This window comes from Megachile rotundata, chromosome 8, assembly GCF_050947335.1.
Source record: "Megachile rotundata isolate GNS110a chromosome 8, iyMegRotu1, whole genome shotgun sequence".
Taxonomy (NCBI): domain Eukaryota; kingdom Metazoa; phylum Arthropoda; class Insecta; order Hymenoptera; family Megachilidae; genus Megachile; species Megachile rotundata.
Genome location: NC_134990.1, coordinates 6271582 through 6293404, shown reverse-complemented (window position 1 = coordinate 6293404; position 21823 = coordinate 6271582). Strand labels below are relative to the sequence as shown.

Genomic DNA, 21823 nt, shown 5'->3' with positions numbered 1-21823 from the left:
AATATATTATAGTATTTTTAAATACTGTAGAATGTATTTAGTTTGTTGTGTCTAAACTTACAATTAGAAATTAATAACTGTATACATAAGGTTACGGAGCGTGTACTGTCGGCAGTAGTACTAGCTTCGGGTAGTGTCGGCAGTATTCGGGGACGGTCGGACTGGGGGATCGACAGTGAAGGAGATCGATGTATGGCGCGATGGCGGGCGTGCGGCAATAATATTCGTGCTTTTATTATTAATGTGCTTTATTATATTATTGTATTATTGTTTATTATTATATATTTATTATATATCATACATATAATATTGATAACAGAAACTACTATTATAATATAGACTGATATATTATTATACATATCTATACACCATTACAAAGTGCTGTACATTACTATACATCACTGTACTGTACTATGAAATTGTATAGTAATATAAACGTCCATACATTTATGTACATTGCAATACACTAAGTTATTGCTATACACTGCAATAACTTAATGCAAAATAAAATCGTAGTAACATAGCATATAAAATTAATACATATATAAATTAATATATTCGGTTTTATTTCATTCAAAACACGCGACACTATTGCGACACACACATGCAACGTTGCTAATATGGCGTTTGGTAAAAACCACCATTTAAAATCGACCAAAAATCTTTTTTCTTAAAAAATTAACGGTGAAACTACTTTTAAGAGAAAATTCCTCACATATTTATCTGTAACCTGAAAATGGTTTAAGTATCTTTTTCAAATTATTATTAAAAAACCACTGCAAGTTATTGCAATCATTGACAATGCACTTAACTTTAATTACAAGTTATTGGAGTTTTGAAACAATAATTAAGGTTTGTTTGTTCAGAAAAACTTTGTTTTTTTTTTCATAAAATAATATTTAATAATATATAATACCTATATCGTAAACTTCATTTATTCTCCAGTATTTTTAATATTGGTAAATGAAGTGAAACACCTTATATAACCAGAAGCCTTTGGATAAACAATTAACGAAAAGTTGAACGCGATAAGTTTCATCAAAGTTTTACGAGCAGCAACTTTTCATTGAGTTTGCCCAGCGATGTTTTCACGAGTAACAGAAAAATATTTTCCATTCATTCTATAGAAATTTTAATGGAATTGTTAAGTAATGCTTTCATAAAGTTTCTTCTACCTCAGTTTTTTACTTAACACATACAGTATTTATATTTTATATTAATATAAATATAAGTTCAATATTCTGTAATATGAGGGTAAAGGAATGTTTATAGTAAAAGAGATGATTAACTGGACTTAATGAGGTTCTTTTTCATGAGTTGAAATTTTTGAAACACAGAAATTTTAAAGTTTCTCAATTATTTTTGAATTCTTAAATTTTTAGGTTTTTAAGTTTTTTAATTTTTTAAAGGATAAAGTTTTTTATTTTTTCAAGTTCAAAGTTGACTTATTTTAAAATGATGAAACTTTCAACTTTTTTAATTTCCCAAGTAACAGATATTTGGGTATAAAAATTTCCAAATTCCAGATTAACAAACTTTTTAATATCAAAATTTCTAAATACCAAATTACTATGTTGCTAGTCCCAAATTTGAAAATGTGAAAATTTAGTTTTTCTACATTTTCAAATTTCAGCCCTAATAAACTTCTTTTCTAAATTTCCACATCACTAAATTTGTCAACTTCTAAATTTCAAATTTACCGAATTTCTAACTTCTAAAATTTGAAAATTTAGAGGTCCAAAATATCGATATTTTTACATTTGAAAATAGCTAAATTCCCAAGTGTAGAAATTTTTGCATTTGAAAATTGCTAAATTCCCAAATGTAGAAATTTTTGCATTTGAAAATTGCTAAATTCCCAAATGTAGAAATTTTTGCATTTGAAAATTGCTAAATTCCCAAATGTAGAAACTTTTGTATTAGAAAATTGCTAAATTCCCAAATGTAGAAACTTTTGCATTTAAAAATTTCTAAATTCCCAAATGTAGAAATTTAAAAACCCTCCAAAATAAATTTTTAAACAACCGATTCTGATAACTTTAACCTTCCAAAATTTTAATATGTAAACATTTAATTCGCGTATTACAGTATTACATTCAATATGTAAAACAGGAATTACCTATTATCTTTTCAGTACGGTCTTTTCCTATAATTCAAACACAAGAAATAAAAACGTCAGCCCTTTCTCTCACGTTGACACAAAACGACCCTCCCATAAACTGACCGTAAACCTTCTAAATCCTTAATCACCCGAGGATTAACGTGTTGCTCCCTCGATCCACGTGTGAGCAAACAAATCCTATTTGTTAGAATATTCAAATATTACTCCATATTTTAAATGGAATTTATATCGTTGAAGATTGTAAAAGGAAACTTATACACAAGAACTTAAATATTTAAGTGACATAGTTAGTTGTTGAACAAAAATGTTTAAATACCAAAATTTAATTTATAATCTGCCTACATATAATTTATGATGCTGTCTGAAAATAAACTTTGTTGAAACATATATTTAATTTAATATTCTTTAAATTCAAATTACATGTATAAATAAATGTGTATACATATATACATACAGTAGCTGTGAATAAAATATTTTATATATATATACATTTTATTGTTCGTGTGCTATAAAATATTTTATATATGTAAGTTTTATAGTATCTATGTAATAAAATATTTTAAACGTGCACATTTTTTTGATGTACGCAGTAAAACATTTTCTGCATACAGATTTTATTATACAGGGTGGCTCGCCATATTTTATCATCTAGATTTGCATCATTATTATTACTCATAGTAAACTATGTTGTAGATGAAGTTGAATGGTTTTGACAGGAGCATATACTGGTGGTATACTTTTTTTTGTAGGTGAACGTGTAAAGGACATATGAAGGTCATTAATGTTTTTTTAAGTGGAATCATATATTTTTTATTGCATCAGCTGATATTTTCACATTTTTTACAAAAAAGTATTAATCTATTTATGTGAAAAAATCATTAGTTTAGAAGATATTTTAATTCTAACTTGCTAGGAAATCGTGACTTTCTGATCAATATTATAAATTGCCCTAACTGAACAGCAAATGTTTTTCTACATGTTTTGAGATGTCAAGTGTCACTAAACCTGTCCACCTACAAAAAAAATATACCACCAGCATATGCCCCCCTCAAAACCATTCAACTTCATCTGAAACATAGTTTGCTATAAGTAATAATAATGACGCAAATCTAGATGGCAAAATGTGGTGAGCCACACTGTATAGGTGCAATTAAATATTTTATATATATACAGCAATATATTTTGTAACCAGTACTTATACAAAAAATTGAGAACTCAGATTTGTAGTAATTTCCAGAACTTATTAATTATAACTAAATATTTCTATAAATAATAATAGTCTCAATCAACATGAATTCAAACCGTGGAGCATTATTTTTAGATACGTAGAAAATACTCTGTTTGATTGTGCCATGGCATTACATTTTAACGCCTCGCGTGCTATTTTCAAACTCTTTTATGCTTTTACCATTAACATTATTTTATTACCGTTGCATCAGACAGCGCAGCTGCGTGACTCTAGTGATGTAAGCTCTGAAATATAGCCTGCTCGAATTTAACATTTAGATAGAAATGCTGTTTCTCTCGAAACATTATATCTCGTGACGGAAAACGCGATACGAACAAACACATAATAAATTTTCATTAAGAAATATGTTTCGTTCGTATAACGTGTCATTTTATGAGATAGTAGACATAAAATTCTGACAGATATATATTTACGTTTCTGTAGACGCGGAATTTACGTCCGTACGCAATTATTTATTGATACAAATGCGTGACTGTAATCAGGAGCAGATATAACACCATTTTGATGGCGGTATTTGCCTGTTGGAGGTGGAATTTTCATAAAATATTTAACTTTGCCATGATTTATGAGGTTGCATTGCAATTTTGTACCTTCGGAAATTTTTGTTACTGTCAAAGGAATATAATAAAATTAGTAACAATATACTAAAATTATGAATATTACTGTTCCTTTGACGTTTATTATCTATATTCGTAGGAATTCATTTTATTAAACAAGTTGAGTTTTATTAAACATTTATTGAGTTCCTAAAGATAACATAAAGACGACATAAAGAAGCAGGTTTAATTTCAACCATGAAACGTTCATCGCATATTCCCTGAGAACAAATATGCTGAATCCCTTTTTATAAAGTGTAGGATTTTACTAATTAATATGACTCACCTTTATAGCAGAAGAAATGAACATGCACAAGGTGCATTTTTAAGCGATATTTTATTTGCATATTCACATGAAATGAGGATTAAAATTAATTAACAATTTAAATTATGGAACTGCGTCCATACTGTTCGAAGAACCACTGCGTCGCACGCTGGGCGCAGATCCATTGCGCATGCGCTGCGCAGATGCTTACTGCGCAGTCCTAGTAGATGTTTCGAACATATTTCCCTTTAATAAGCACCTTATATGAGTATCTTATTGATATTCTGAATGTAGGAATCACATCAAAATTCAAATTTATACTATCTGCTCTTTTACTTTGGAAATTCAACAGAAGTTTCAAATTACTACACGGAGTTCTTGAATTTTAAAGGTGAGATTTCAGGGTTTTGAATTTGGAAGTTTAGGTATTTGGTGATCTTAAAATTTAGAGATTTAAACACTTAAAAGTTTAGACATTTTGGAGGCAAACAACTTAAACTTTGCAGTTTAAAAATTTGGAAACCTAGAAATGTGAAAATCTAAATTGAGGAGTTTAATAAATTTTAAGTTTGCAAATTTTCAAACTTTGATATTGTAAAATTAATAATTACTGACTGCAAATTTTTAATTCATGATGTTATTCTTTTTAGTAAAATGAATGACTTTAGCAGTACATAGCCACGTAATAATTTATCTTCTTAAAATCTGTATTATATTAAACATTCAAGTTTTGTTCAATATATCGTTTTATTGTAAAATTGATAATTACTGGTTACAAATTTCTAATTCATGATGTTATTCTTTTTAGTAAAATGAATGACTTTAGCAATACATAGCCACGTAATAATTTATCTTCTTAAAATCTGTATTATATTAAACATTCAAGTTTTGTTCAATATATCGTTTTATTGTAAAATTGATAATTACTGGTTACAAATTTCTAATTCATGATGTTATTCTTTTTAGTAAAATGAATGACTTTAGCAATACATAGCCACGTAATAATTTATCTTCTTAAAATCTGTATTATATTAAACATCCAAGTTTTGTTCAATATATCGTTTTTAGCAGAACGAAAAACACGATTGTCCATTAAATGGAGACGTGATTCCTAATAAATACCATTTCCCGGCCATCTGTTTCTCCCCTCTTCGATTTAAACTTTAAACAGCACGTAAAGAAAGGACAAATAGCGTGATATAACAAGTGCAAACTCCCTTCACGGTAAAAGAGACAATTGCTGTCCCACACAATGATAGCAATTTTTAACCGGCTGTGCCGTTGCGAAAAGGGTGGAAAAAAGGAAAACAGAAATCACCATGAATGGTCGGTTGGACGGATAACAGTTGTCACGATCGATCGCATCCCATACATATCGAGTGTTCCTGTTTCTATTCAAAGGGTTTAAACGTTCGTGTACTGCAGCTGCAATGCGTTGAAGATCGCCATGACTGTTTGTCCACGATGATGTATTATAACGTTACATTCACTTATGGATTACGTTGCCATTTGACAATAAAGCATCGTTCTACGGTAAATTTAATGAGCCTGAACGTAGATACGTCCCTATTGTCAGAGACAACGTATTAATCCTGCATAATACTCGCTTCGTGTCCTGATAATACTCTGAACCGTGTGCACATGCTGCCCTCTGGCATATAGGGCTATCTTAAATCATGCGGTGTTTCATTTAATCACTTATGCTTGAGATAACCAAACAATTACTCGCACTACAGTTACGATTATTTTCTAAGTGAATACCGTTATACCTTAAACTGTACAATAAATATAGATGTAACACAAGGAATTGCAATTGCAAACTTAATGTACGAAAAATATTCGAACGACATTTTTACATAACGTGCTTTTTTTGTTAGATTCTTGCTGTATTTATTTCAAATTAATATTTGAAAGAATGTTGTTAATAAACTTGTTCTATTTGGTAAATTACAAGTTCAATTATTTCTATATTTGTCTCTATAAATAATGTATTTCTAATGATAATGGCAGTCCTGATTTAGTATCAAGATGGCGGTAGGCACCCTTCACTCTAAATATAATTTCTGTTTGTTGTTTTCAAAGCAATTGAATTTTATTGTACAAAGTGACTTAAACATTTCTAATACGTATCTTAAAAATAGCACTTTTCCACCAAAAATTGTGAGTATAATTTTTCATAATTACGAGGGAGAAATATTAGTATCTTTTTATTTTGTATTTATTCAGATTACAAGGTCATTTAAAGACAAATTTTTTGCTTTTAATTAGAAATGTATATTTTTCTTAGCAAATTGTGTTCTGTGTGAAAAACCTAACTTGATTTTTGTGCAAAGCATAACCTAACCTGTGTTCTGTGCAAAATGTAACCTAACTTGTTTTCTGTGTAAAGAATAACCTAACCTGTATTCTATGCAAAAAGTAACCTAACCTGTGTTCTGTGTAAAGAATAACCTAACCTGGGTTCTATGCAAAATGTACCCTAACTTGTTTTCTGTGTAAAGAATAACCTAATCTGTATTCTATGCAAAAAGTAGCCTAACCTGTGTTCTGTGTAAAGAATAACCTAACCTGTGTTCTATGCAAAATGTAACCTAATGAATAACCTGACAAAACAAAACCTAACCTAATTATTATTGAGAAGCATTCGAGTATGAATTTTTCGTAACGAGCAACAAATTATTTGAGGAAATAATTATTTTGAGAGTGATCGATCGGTATTAGAAAATGTTCGTAGGTAATTAAAATGTAGAAGCTTAGCCACTTCAGCTGAATAGCAATTGACGTATCGTAACCTCATAAGCGTCGCGAACGATGACTTCATCTCTTGACCTGCATCGTCGGCGCACGCCTGGAATAGTTAACCCGTTGAAACTGTCTTTTTTTTTTTTTATTAAAAGCAAGTATCGAACGTAGATTGGATGTTGATGTAATTTCTTACCTTCAGGAATATACAGGGTGTTCCAAAAATTGTGGAATAAGCGAATAGATAATGAGTCTAAAAGAAAAAATTGCAAAACCTTTCTTTATGTACATTTTCAAAAAATGTTTAATTTAAAAAAATATCGTAGATTAGAAGATTCTTTAATATGCTTGTAAGAAAAATTGTTTACAAGGAAAATAGTATTTTGACTTTCCCTTTGTTTTAATAATTAATAGATGTTATAAATAAATGAAATAATAAAGTAAATAATAATAAATAAATAAATAAATGTTAATATTAAAAACTGTTAAAATATATTGATATAATGTTATGCTCCATAATGTTGGTGTGTTATTATATAGTATGCTAAATTTAGGTGCAAGTATGATATAAGTAACAATAACAAAGACACTGATTAATAACAGTTTTTATTAATAATTACATTCATTATTTTATAATACTTGTTAATTGTTGAATCGACCAAACAAATTTTTGTTGCTCTAAAAAAATTCTTAAAAAAATATTCTCAGGAATTTTGAAATTTAGTTTTTTTTTTTTTTAATGAAAGCAAATATAATAAAAAATATTTTTCTTTTATTTTTTAATTCATTTTTGCATGCAGAAACATTAGGAGACTTCTTGTACCGCGATTTTGAGACGCCCTGTATAATGACGAATGAAACGATAGAAGTGAGGAAATTATAAAGGAGATGAGTTGCTAAATTGTGTACAAATTGAAAAATTAACATCACGTGTACGAAATATGATGATCAGTTGCTGTTAGATTGAAAATAAAATTTAAAAAATAAGTAAATATGCGGTGGGTAAGTAAATATTTCCAATTAAAATAGGAAATCTAAGATTCGTTATTTGAACACAATGCTAAGAAAACTTATTATACTTGTTTCACAAATTTTCAAGTTTTTAATTTCTGAAATTTTCCAATTTTTAAAGTTTTAATTTCTGCAATTTTCCAATTTTCCAATTTTCAAATGTCTAATTTCTGAAATTTTCCAATTTTCAAGTTTCTAATTTCTGAAATTTTTCAATTTTCAAGTTTTTAATTTCTGAAATTTTCAAATTTCTAATTTCTGAAATTTTCCAATGTCTAATTTCTGAAATTTTCCCATTTTCTAATTTTTGAAATTTTCCCATTTCCAAGTTTCTAATTTCTGAAATTTTCCAATTTTCCAATTTTCAAGTTTTTAATTTTTGAAATTTTCCAATTTTCAAATTTCTAATTTCTGAAAATTTCCAATTTTCAAATTTCTGATTTCTGAAAATTTCCAATTTTCAAGTTTTTAATATCTGAAATTTTCAAAATTAGAAAATACAATTTTTCAAAATTTAAGAATTTTTGAATTCTCCAATTTGATTACCAAACCTCCAAATTTCCAATTACTTCAACTTTCAAATTTTCTAATTTTTTAATTTTCATATTTCTATATTTTAATATGTATATAATGAATTATTTCTATAGTTGAAATTTGTAAATTTTTCAAATCCCTAGATTTTCAAGATAACAAATTTTGAATTTTTCGAAATTATTAAGTTATCAATTTAATAAATTATAGAATTAACACGTTCATGCCGGGGCGAATATTTACATTTTTCTTCGTGGGGCAGGGCGACATTGTTACTCCTTTGAAGCTTCGAATGCGTTAAATACGAAATCAAAATAGTTTTGGCATGCTTATAAATAAATAATTGTTATCAATTTAAAATATTGAATGTTAATGCTTATAATACTCAATTTTAGTTTATAATGTTGGCAAAAAATGAAATAAACTTATTTTTTGAAAACCTACCTGTGATGCACGTCGCCCCACGGGACAACCCGGCGTAAACGTGTTAATATATTTCTAAATTTTTCAATTATCAGTTACTAAAATTCTTTGACCCTAAAAACCCAAATCCTTAAATTCGAAATTCCCAAATTTTCAAATCTTTAAATTTGCAGATTCCAAAATCCTGAAATTCCTACATTTATTTTACTATGTTTAAACAAAATATTTAAACAACAATAGATTAGGAGAAATCCCATAATTTCTAATTATAGCACATAACGCATATGTTGCGTCATTTATTTTTTGCATTACAGCTTCATTAAAACAGAAAGCATATCTTTGTTAAATATCGATTCATATTCCTTCTCCAATTGTGTGGCACATAATAAAGCAAACTCGAACTTCTCATAATTCTATTATAATAAAACGTGAACTTTAAACAAGTCAGCGAGTGATACTCTTTGATGTACATATTATCCGGTTGTCCAATTTGTCGCCGACAGGCCATCTCCATAATTAAAATTATCTGTATATATAATTATATACGTGTAGATCTGTACCGAATGCGTCGCTACTCCCCCGAGTACGAATTTAATCCTGTAAATAGCCGAGGAAACAAACGCAATTTCATTGACACAGATCGGTGTCGTCTTCACAAAAACGTTGGCCTGTCGATGTGTGCGTTGTGTTAATTTCGTCCTACATTTACGTCGCGTTTTACGAGGTCTCGTCACTTATCTATAGTCTATTACCACTGCACCACGCACTGTTCTCTGATATACGTCGTGTTTGGAGAATCATCAAATCCTACCGTAGCGCAGTAACGTAGTTTATCGTGCAAACAGTTTTACCGGAGTCTAACGTCACGGTGTAATTGCTGTTCGGATATTAATCGATGTAAATTCTGCGCGACGCATAAATTTGTATGTTTCAGCTTCGTTTTAACGTTATTTACAGCGTTGGCATAAAGATAATTACGTTTATAAAAGAATTGATATGTTTTATTATTAAAATGTATAAAAGAATGGACATGTTTTATAATTAAATTGTATAAAACAATGTTTTATAATTAAAATGTATAAAATGTATAAAATGTATAAAAATGTATAAAACAATGGATATGTTTTATATTTAAAATGCATAAAACAATGGATATGTTTTATAATTGAATAACTATATTTCTAAATAACTATGTTTAACTATGTTTCCATTGGAGGATACCATTAAGTACAGTTTAAATTTCGCGGTATGGAGTTTGCTGGAAGATGGCGTTACTGACATGTTGACTATTTCAGGACTTTGATTAGATATCTGGTTTTGACAAGTGACAGATCATTTAACTAACAATGAGTTTGATAATAAGAACCAAATTTATACAGGTATTAAGAGAATTAAATTTAAATAAGAGGTCATGTAGTGACAAACTCATTTAAAGAAGAAGTAGTATAATGACAATCTCATTTAAACAAGTATAAGTAGTATTATGACAATTGAAATGACATAAATATAGGTTTGTATAGTTACAATCAATTTTAGACAGATATAGGTGGTACAATAGCAACCAATTTTAAATAAGTATGAGTAATGTAGTGATAATCAAATTCAGACAAACATAAATAATATAATTATGATGAAATATATACAAAGTGTAAATAGCATAATGACTATCATAGTTAAACAAGTATAGGTAGTTCTTTTAGAATAAGTTTTAAAGAAGTATAAGTAGTATTATAGACAACCAAATTTAAATAAATACATGTAGTATAATTATAACAAGTTTTAAAGAAGTATAAATAATACAAGCGCAACCAAATTAAAAGAAATACAAGTAATATAATTACAATCAAATTTAAACAAACATATACTGTATAAGTCTTATTAATTTTAAGAAGTATAAGGAGTGCAATTACAGTAAAATTTACACAAGGATAAATAGAATAGTAAAAAGCAAATTTACTCAAAAATATGTAGTATAAATACTATCAATTTTAAAAAAGTGTAACACAATTACAATCAAATTTAAACAAGGATAAGTAGTATCATGTACAACAATAAAATTTAAACAAATATATGCAGTATAATTGCAATCAATTTTAAAATATAAATAGTACAATCACAATTAAATTACACAAGAATAAGTAATATTATGTGGTAACCAAATTTTAACAAGTGAACCATTTATTTTGAAAGTGGTATAAGTCCATCTGCATGAATATACACTATTTTAGTTAAATCACTTAAAACAAATTTGTAAAATCAAATTACGTATTGATCAATCAGTAAAAAAATTACTGAATTGCCAGTCTTGATATTATTAACCTATATTTTTTCATTGACATATATGCTAACCTTAATTTTCTCAAAATAAATGAAAACGGACTTACACCACTGTTAAAATAAACTATCCAACTATAAATAACATAATAACACCTAAGTTTAAACAAATTTATCTAGTATAATCGCAATAAAACTTGGACAAATACTACAATGACAATTAAACTTAAACAAATATAATATATTGATTATCCAATTATACTTAAATGCAAGAAGAAGCGATCGCCATAAAAATGTTATAAAAGCGACCTTTTATGTGAAAGTACCCTCGTTTAACCATCAAAAGTTCGATTCTAGGCATCATCGTAGGCCAATGAATCTAATTTCCAATCCAGTCACGAGCAAACCCCGGCTTCCTCTCTGTGCACGTGGAAAATGAAACTCTTTCTACCCAATGAAGCAGCTCATCGAAAGACGACTGACTGCTTTCTCGAAACTCTTATTATTCGAGCCGAGTATCGACCGCTCGTTACAACATTATTTTACGTCCCCGCTTCTGTCTATCTGTTTGCGCGTGCTTGCGCTTCTGATGCCTTTTTTTCTCTCTCTATGCCTTTTCTTCTCTCACTTCTATTAAACCGGTATTGATATTTAAATCAACGCCGTTGGAATTAACTTTCGATCACATTTTTATTTTCCTAAATTTTCGTACTTTTAATTACTTCAATTTCATGTTCCGTAATGTATAGTTTTTGAATTCTTAAATTTCAAATTTCGTAATTTATAATTTTCGAATTTATTGATTTTTGTTTTTTCGTCCTAAACGTGAAATGTTTAAATTTCCAAATTCTAAAAAATTTTTAAGTTTGTAAATATCGAAATTTTCGGATACGTGAATTCTAAAATCTAAAATTTCTAAATTCTAAAATTCCAACTTTCAAATTTCTAAATTCTCAAAATTCTAAATTCTCAAAGTTCTAAATTCTCATACTTCCAAATTTCTAAATTCTCAAAGTTCTAAATTCTCAAATTTCTTATTCTCAAATTTCTAAATTGCCAAATTTCTAAATTCTCAAATTTCTGTGTTCTAAATTTCAAAATTTCTAAATTCTAAATCCTAAATTTCCAGTCTTAAATTTCAAATTTATAAATTGCCTACATACAAACTCCACAAGTTTCTAAATTTCAAAATTCAATTTTAAAAAATTTCAAAAATTTTTAAATTCCTATTTCTTAAATCTTTAAATTACAAATTGTAAAACTACTACATCTTTTTAGTTTGGAAATTTCCCAAATTTCTAGACATCCCAATTTTCAAATTTTTTAGTTCAAAAATGTTCAACTCGCAACACTCAAAATTTCCAGCTTTTCAAATCAACAAATTCCGAAATTCACAATCGACATGCGTTATCAATATTTCACTTTAACGAATAAATGAATATTACGAATCGTGAAGTATTGACAGCGTATAAACAGTATTGAGAGTTCTGAAATATTGACAGTATATATTGATCGTCTGCGGTCTCCATAAAATAATGAGGCTCGTTATAATCGCCACTTGTCTGCTTGATGCATATAATCATTACATACCTACAGCTGCAGACAGAAATACTCGTTGTCAGACAATATTATATCGAAAGATGACTAATGCATATCAAATATTGCATTTATTACAAACATTTATTAACAAAACTTATTCAGCACGTTATACGTGATTAATGATTTGTATTACTGATGTATTTATGATGTATAAACAAATTATTAATATAAGCGAATATTAATAACAATTTAAAACATTTGGAGTTGGAAAATACGGTGTTAAAAACAATTCTTATACAAAATGGTGTGGAAACGTCTTATAGTTTATAATTAAATTAAGGTGAATAGTAGCTGTTCAAAAATTAACCTAAAAATTCAATTCAGCTCATTCCACGATTCATTATACGTTTAAAATATATTCGAGCGATTTTTAAGATTGTAACTAAGAAGTTTTGTAATATTTATAATGGAAACAATAAATGCTGCAAGATTACTTACTTATCACAATGATTTTGTACGTTTTAATTGGACACAACACTACACTCGATCTGTGGTTTCTTTATTTTTCGACATCTGCGCGCGCATGAACAATTCGCGGGAAATTCAAATATGATTATCGCAGTTTTCATATGGTAAGAGTAAACTATCTTAATCCATATATGTAAATTATGTGGATAAATAATAAAATAAAACTATGACCCTAAATTTCTATTGAACCACTATGTAATATTCCTTTTATATTTAAATGCCAAAAGAATCGTACTTCAGTATTATTTATAAAAGATATATTATTTATAAGATATTACTTACAAAATGCAACGTAGCATCAATAATTCATTTTAAAATGAAGAAGTCGTAAGTTGTGCTGTTCGTGATTCTAATCGCGTGTTAGTTTATAATTTCCTGTCTGTTGCGTTAGCTTCAACTTCGGCATCTATACTGTAGTCAATTGCGTTGCGTGCATCCGCAACGAGCACTGGTCGTGAAAATTACATAGTATTTTATTTTGTAATATCCAAGAACGCTAGTGTCATTACTAACACTGCAGCAGTATTTACGTTCTGATATAAAAAAGTGTACATTGTTCTTACATAAAATATTTATTTATAAATATTTACTGTTATTTATTGGGATTTGAATTAAACAGGAAAGTTATTGAAATTTTAAATATTAATGAAAAAAATTATTAATATGTTCAGATATCTTAATTTCATATCTTTTATCTATATTTAATTTTTAGTTAAATATCGTGAGCCAATCGTAAAATTGTGAAATAAGAAGAAAAGAGGTTTAAACTAAATTTAAGTATAACAGTAAAATTGGAACTGACTTATAACAGTTCATAATAATGATTTTGGTAGTGAAAATATATTCTGTGTTTTTTATAATAATAGAGAATGTTACTTTTTATTGTTACAGGTCACAAAATGGGTTGTTTTGGGAGCAAAGATAAGTTGAGTAAAGAGGACATGGATTTCCTCAAGTCACACACAAGATATGATGAAGCAACCATAAAGGAATGGTACAAAGGGTTTAAAGTAAGTACAATATTTATTGTATAATAACATTGATGGTTTATTACACAAATATTGTATATTCCAATGTTTTTTGGAAAAAAGGATTAAAGATTCAACAGCTTTTTATATTATATTAAATAAATATCTTCTGCACTACATTTATTGTTTTATGTATATATTACAACTATAATTTAAATTTAATTACCAGCAATAATTAAAATTTACTGAATTGCAATACAGAAACAATGAAGGAGTATTTATTAAAAACTCAAATGATATAAAAAGTAGATATACAAGATTTGTGCACCAAGCCATCAATATAATACTTTTTCATAAATTATTATATCACATTATAGATAAAAATGATCAGAAATGTAATAAACAATACTAAATTCAATATAAAGTACTCAAATTACATTTTACTTAGATAAATACAAAATTATATTTTTTTAAATCTATATATAAAGCGTGCAAATAAAAACACAATAAGCTTTTTTTTATAAAATATAAAGACTAATGTCATTACATATGAGTGGAAGTATTATTAGAGTTATTTACAGTTTTCATTATTTTTAGTAATTAATATAGCATGCATGTTTGTGACCACTTTCCTAAATTAGACTGGACATGCCTGCGAGCAGTTATCACTGTCCTTTACTGTAACTTTTTGTATTTATTTTATTCTTGTTCATTTCAAAATGTACTGTTATTTACAACACTTCATTATATTTATTAAGAACATAATTCTAGTTCTTTTTAAGTAAACTATGCAAATCTTTATTCTTTCTCAAAACATTTAATTCCTTTTATTGTGATTTAACAGACTTCCAAAATATTAAAATAAAATTACTGTTAAATAATTCAAAGCAGTGTGGTACGTACAAAAAATATATGATATACTAATAAACTCTTGTCTATCAATAAACTGCATTTACATATTAACTGCATTTGTGAACAAAATACTGTTCTGAAATATTTAGTTACTTACAATTTTATTAGTTTCTACTCTTTACTTGTGTCAAAAATAATCACATTAATTTAAATCATTAAAAGAATAACAAATAAATATAATGAAAGACAAAACAGTGAGTATTTCTTTCAATCACCAAGTTGACTTAACACGTGTGTTGCATGTATTCATAATTAGGTTATGTAACTAAAACTTACAAATATCTAGAAATACTATTTATAATAAAAGTAAGAAAATTTTGGAAGATCATTTAATGAAATTTACTAGTAATTTGAAAATATAAATATATATACAGTTTTATATACATTTTTATTACTTAAATCCTCAAATAAACCATAGGATAAAAATAAACTGGTGTATATGCACAGGTGTTAATAGGTTTTGTTAAAAATATGAAGTTGGCTTAAAATAAAATGTTGAACTGATGTTTTTTACAAAATGTCTTCTATATAAATAAAAGAAAGAATAATAAATAATGAATAAATAATAAAAGAAATTTGTATTTACGCACAGTTTAAAAAATTTCGTTAAGACCAGTGTTTTGTTTGGGTTAAGTATGCCACCAACTTCATATTTTTAAGATGGTCCATTAACGAGTAGAGTACTTTTTTCCTTGATCAACGGTTTAATAGTTTTATAAGAATCAAAGAAATCATAGCAGTTATCCATAAATCTACACTGTAAAGGCTATAAAAAGCCGGGGAGAGAAAAAAGAGAAAAAAACACGGGGTATCTTTAACGTTCGATGTTAACTAGTTTATCAAGCATAAATCCGATTGAATCAAAGAGAGGACTCTCCATCTCCGTCGATCTCCGGCCTCTTGGATGTTTATTCGAGCTTATTCGATCATATAAAAAGAAATAAATCCGCGCTAACCCGAGGGATGAATCAGTTTTCATTGCATCTCCAGCAGGAGCATCTAGTCCCGGCTAATTGGCCTTTAAAGAGAATTTAACAATTTCGAGGGAAATCCGCTCCTCGAAAAAGTTGTTCGCTCAAAGTTTCTCGGATAATTTGAAACAGCTCTCGAACGAAAGCCGCAGCTCGCACAACTAATTAAACTAAGGTAAAACTGTCGTTATCCCAGGACATTCTTCGATTTGTCCCGCATTTCACGCGAACTTCCGGCCATTTCGTAACACGGGCACAAACCCCCCTGGTGGAATTGAAATAAACGATCGCTGTCCCGTTTTCCAACGCCATCGCTAAAGGCAACAATTCCGTTTCAAAAACCGCCCAAGACAAACGACGCTCGTGTAAAGGTCAATCAGATAGAAGCTATTGGGAGTGGCAGAGTTTAAAAAGGTTCGATTTGCACAAGGTCATGTTACGATTGACCCGATGGAGTTGCCGTATCTTTAACCGAACAATCGCTCGTAATTTTTACGTTTGAGATTTTATTACCGCAGCTCTTAGTGCGTTAGAGATATAAACTGGGAGAAATTGTAAATATTTTATGAAATGGCAGTTTTGACTGTTTTGAGTACAGATGTTTGGTAATTATGTAGAAAGTTAAGTACAAGGTTAACTATAAATATTTAGCGTTGAGACCAACAAATTTCAATTTTAATACACATTCTTTGCATTCAAAATTCTTGGAATTTTCACATTTGCAAATTCTTAACTTTCAAGTTTGAAAATTTAAAAATTGTCAACTTCCAAGTTTGAAAGTTTACAAATTTTCAAATTTAAAAATTGTTCGATATTAAAATTATCCAATTAAAAAATTTTTCATTTCCAAATTTTTATTATCCATATTTAAACATTTTTAATTATATAAATTTTTATATTTCTAGAATTCTTAAAATGTCGCGTGTTTTTAAATGTCATTTTTAAAATCACCAATATAGCCATCAATATCACCAAATTTTTAAGTTTTAATTTCCCACATTTTTAAACGTCAAAATTTTTAAATTTCCAAGTTCTCAAATTCCCTAATTTGCAAACTATCAAATTTTCAAGTTAAATTTCACTTAAACAAAAATGAAAGTTATAAACTAGACTTGGGCAGATTAAACAGGTATAAAATATCATTATTTTCTCTCTTTAATTATGTCAATTATTACATATACTACAATTAATCGCACTAATTGGTACATAATTATTTACTCACAAAAGAAAGGATGCCGAAGTGTACGCTTTGCAACGAAAACATTAGTGTAAAATATATTTTTAGCAGTTATCATCTAAATGCAAGTTGGAAAAAATACAAGATCAAATATAATATAAATGAATTTAACTAAACAATGAATATTAACTAAAACTATGACTAACGTCACTTCCCTCTTTAAAGAAATCAAAATATGCTGAACTAAATGTTAGAAATATAATTCGAAGTACGCGCTGGAATGCATTCGCAAATGTGCGTACGCATATGCGATTGTGCGCATGCGCATATGATTGTGCGCATGCGCATATGATTGTGCGCATGCGTAGAAGGCATCGTTTTGATCATATTATAGTACGTCAAACGCAAGCACGTGAAATGCATATAAACGTTAATAAAATGGGAATAATTATCACAAGTCAGTTTAGAATGTGACAAACTCATTAAACAATACCTTAACAATATTTAAAACGAGAAGTAAAACTAACCTATGGAAGTTGTACGATGTTTATAAACATCGCGTGCGATATAATATAGTAGACCTTGTTAACACTAAAACTACCAAACCGGTCAAATGACTGTTCTACAAGATCCTTATTATAAATAACACAATTTGTTGAATTGATTTTTCTGATATCTACATTGATCTTCATCAAGATAAAGAATTAATGTGTGTACTAATTTATATTTTGTCGTTTGTTTATTTATTTTTTGACTTCATTTTTCATGTCAAATTAAGTACACATTATACGTCGGTAGGTTTAGTGTTAAGAATGCACACTGTACAACATCGTAAACGTATAAAGTTACTTATCATAGTAGTTAATACTTAAAACTTAAAATAAAAAGAAGATATTAAAAGTATTTATCAAATAATTTGTTTGCATTACAGCAAGACTGCCCGAATGGTAGGTTAACGCCAGCGAAATTCGTCGACATGTACAAAATGTTCTTCCCCTCTGGCAACGCGGAGGAATTCTGTGATCACGTCTTCCGTACATTCGACATGGACAAGAATGGCTACATCGATTTCAAGGTAAGCCGTTCGAATCGATTTTTCTTTCCTATTACGTTACCTTTTCAATGGAAGAATGCTGCGCTATTCGGGAAGGTAGAACTCTCTCATACGTCGTTTATTCCGAACGATTAAACTTGATCGCATCAAACCCTGTCGATCGACCAATCCTTCGTTTTCAGCGGAATATCGTGCCGACGGCGCTTAGCCTTCAAAACTCGTGTATCTATTCTCACCGAAGTAGATATTAGGTGTACCATTCTGATAATCCACTTTTCTACCGAATTTGGTACTGTAGATGGGAAAAATGTGATTGGGTATTATGGTTAGCTGAAAATGTTGAGTAACGTTTTTCTTGTACTTCTAAGGAAATAGTATTACTACTTTATACATTTGAAGGTGAGTTTAATGTTTCTATGGTAATCTGTAAATTTGCAGGTCTTAATAGGATATGACATACAGCTGCCATCTTGTCAGACGCACAATAAATTGCAGATAAACAGTGATTTATACTCTATGGTATACAGGGTGGTTCACCATATTTTGTCATCTAGATTTGCGTCATTATTATTACGCATAGCAAACAATGTTTTAGATGAAGTTGAATGGTTTTGAAGGTGGCATATGTTGATGGTATAAAAAATATATGATTCCATTTAAAAAAACATTAATGACCTTCATATGTCCTTTGCACGTCCACCTACAAGAAAAAAATATATCACTAGAGTATATGCCCCTCTCAAAACCATAATGATAAATAAAAAAATAATGACGCAAATCTAGATGGCAAAATGTGGTGAGCCACCCTATATATTTTGGTTTATCTAACATCTTGTATATAGATAACAGTGAAATCAGCAATTTGTACGACTGATTAATTAGTAGATACGACAGATTAATAGGTGTCATATTAAAATTGCTAAAACGTGTTACAACGTTATCTCGTCTAATAAAATCCGTTAGCACATTCGAGAACGAGCTAACAGGTGCAGCTCTGTCGAGATAAGGCGAAATCGTAAATTAAACCATTAGAAAGCGGCGCCCATTGATGACGTAATGTTCAGGGCCGTATATTGCTTGTTCCATTTCGGTATCATTAAACTATCAAATTTACAAATTTGTAGTGTGGATATTTATCATTTAAAAATTATATACCTTCAAATTTTTATACTTCCAAATAAATTTATATTAAACTATAAAAATTTACTTTTTTTTCTTTCAAGTCTTGAAAGTCGAAAATTTTTGAAATATTTTAATTTCCAAAACAACTGTAATATTCTCCAAATTTGAGAATTAATTTAAAAAGTTTGGAAATATAAGATTTTGAAAATTCAAAAACGTTGACATTTGCATAATTTGCAGTTTGAAAATTTGAATACAAACATAAAAGTTATAAAATTCTCAAATTTCCAAATACAAAAATTGTTAAATTTCATAAAGAACATAGAGATTAAACATTCCAAAATTTTTAATTTTCTAAATTTAATTTAAAGACTTTTAAATTTGTCCTAATACAAAAATACACACATTTCCCAATTATGAACCAATTTTCCACAAAATTGAATAACGTATAAATGTCCCTACTCGAAGCATAGCAACAAGCAATAAAACTTTCCGCGTTTAAAAGATAAACAAAGAACTGCACTTCGTATAATAAATTTTCTCAAAAAACCGATTGAATATCGTTGAAATAAATTTACACGGAAGCTATAGGAAAACAGGTTTCAGCGAAAAGCGGGGAAATGAATATAATAAAAAAAAGTAATTAAGCGATAGCTGTGCAAACTGCAGATGTTCAGTGAACGGTAAAGTAAACTGGAGCAGAATCGCGAGAGCCATTATGATAAATTCCCGCAGTTTCTGCAAACGTTTCAAACGACCAAGGTAAAATATTGTGGAGTAGAAAGTGTTATTCGCGTAAACGTGAATTGCATTCATCGTGAGCCTCTGTTGAAGTGTAAAGGATAACGTGAAACTGTCTGTCCATTGTTGCGAATACAATATGGCTCGGTAAACGCGTGTTGCAAACGTATTATATATATATAGATCCATTGACTATCTGTCGAGCAGCTCGAATAAGCTTGATAAATCCATGATTTTATGCGCTTATGGCCTTTATCAGGGCTGGCTTTAAGACGGATCACTGGTCAAAGCTTGTTGCCGATTGATCGCAATTTCATGGTTTCAAAATATTCGGTGAACACTCGACGTATGATTTTTCGTGCAAACCCTGATCAGCTTTAAGGCAAGGTTTTGCGCGATGAACTGGAAATGACGGGTTTTAGGGGTTGCATTCTTAGGCCCTTGTGATTATTGGTGTAGCTAGCTGTTTCGTTTGGGGTGAGTACAGTACGGTCGTGAGAAAATTTTCCATTGCTACAGGAAGTATTTATTGAAAAGGGACTAGGTCTTTTAGTGGTTGATTTTTTGGGAATTTTGTGGATTTGAAAATTTGGGAGGGTTAAGAATTTGAGGATATAGGAATTTCGGAATTCTGAGAACAGGGAATTGTGGGGTTTGGGAAGTTTTAGGATTTGGGGAATTTTTAGATTTGAGAAGTTTTGGGATTTTGAAAGTTTTGGAATTTAGGGAATTTGGGGATTTGAGGAGTTTTGGGATTTGGGGAGTTTCAGGATTTGAGGAGTTTTGGGATTTGGGGAATTTTTAGATTTGAGAAGTTTTGAGATTTTTAAAGTTTTGGAATTTAGGGAATTTGGGAATTTGAGGAGTTTTGGGATTTTGGGAGTTTTGGGATTTGGGGAATTTTTAGATTTGAGAAGTTTTGGGATTTTGAAAGTTTTGGAATTTAGGGAATTTGGGGATTTGAGGAGTTTTGGGATTTTGGGAGTTTTGGGGTTTGGGGAATTTTGGGATTTGAGGATTTGTGGGATCTGTGGAGTGTTGGAATTTGAGGAGTTTTGGGATTCGGAGAGTTTTGGGATTTGAAAAGTTTTGGGATTTGAGGAGTTTTGGGATTTGGGGAGCTTTGGTATTTGGGGAGTTTTGAGGAGTTTTGGGATTTTGAGAGTTTTAGGATTTGGGGAGTTTTGGGATTTGAGGAGTTTTGGGATTTGAGGAATTTTGAGATTTGAGGATTTGTGGGATCTGTGGAGTGTTGGAATTTGAGGAGTTTCAGGATTTTGAGAGTTTTGGGATTTGGGGAGTTTTGGAATTTAGGAACTTTGAAATTTAGGGACTTTGAGATTTGCGAATTTTGGTTAGTGTTCTGAGAATTTTTGGATTTAGGGATTTAGGCAATTAAGAATTTTGGGAATTAGGAGAATCTGGTTTTGGGGACCTTATTAGGGTTTGGGAATTTTAGAACTTGGGAATTTTGAGACTTTGAAACTCTTAGGATTTGGATATTGTAAGATTTGGGATTTTGAGAATTTCAGGATTTATGTAACTAGGAATTTGTAAATTTTATAATTTAGTTATCTACCAGTGTGAAAATCTAGGAA

At 29.2% G+C, this 21823-nt stretch overlaps 2 protein-coding genes and 1 long non-coding RNA gene across 16 annotated transcripts in view; 2 read left to right on the top strand and 1 right to left on the bottom strand.

Annotated features, from left to right (window-relative positions):
- Nca (neurocalcin homolog) overlaps positions 1-21823 on the top strand; it is a 238087-nt gene that overhangs the window by 176388 nt on the left and 39876 nt on the right. The window lies entirely within an intron of this gene.
- The window catches only part of LOC100883363 (neuronal calcium sensor 2), a 214689-nt gene that overhangs the window by 176223 nt on the left and 16643 nt on the right, over positions 1-21823 (top strand). For 12 of the 13 annotated variants that reach the window (XM_012288004.2, XM_012288009.2, XM_076534638.1 and 9 more), the window contains 2 exons: positions 14172-14290; positions 18240-18383. In XM_012288004.2, coding sequence (XP_012143394.1) covers positions 14180-14290; positions 18240-18383 — 255 coding nt within the window. In that variant the 5' untranslated portion in view covers positions 14172-14179. The remainder of the gene's footprint in view (positions 1-14171; positions 14291-18239; positions 18384-21823) is intronic. The other variant, XM_076534643.1, reaches the window with a different exon arrangement.
- Positions 6423-7230, bottom strand: LOC143264985 (uncharacterized). The gene is made up of 2 exons (XR_013039022.1): positions 7171-7230; positions 6423-7080 (listed from the first exon to the last, which is right to left on the bottom strand). It is a non-coding gene; the product is annotated as an uncharacterized LOC143264985 (long non-coding RNA).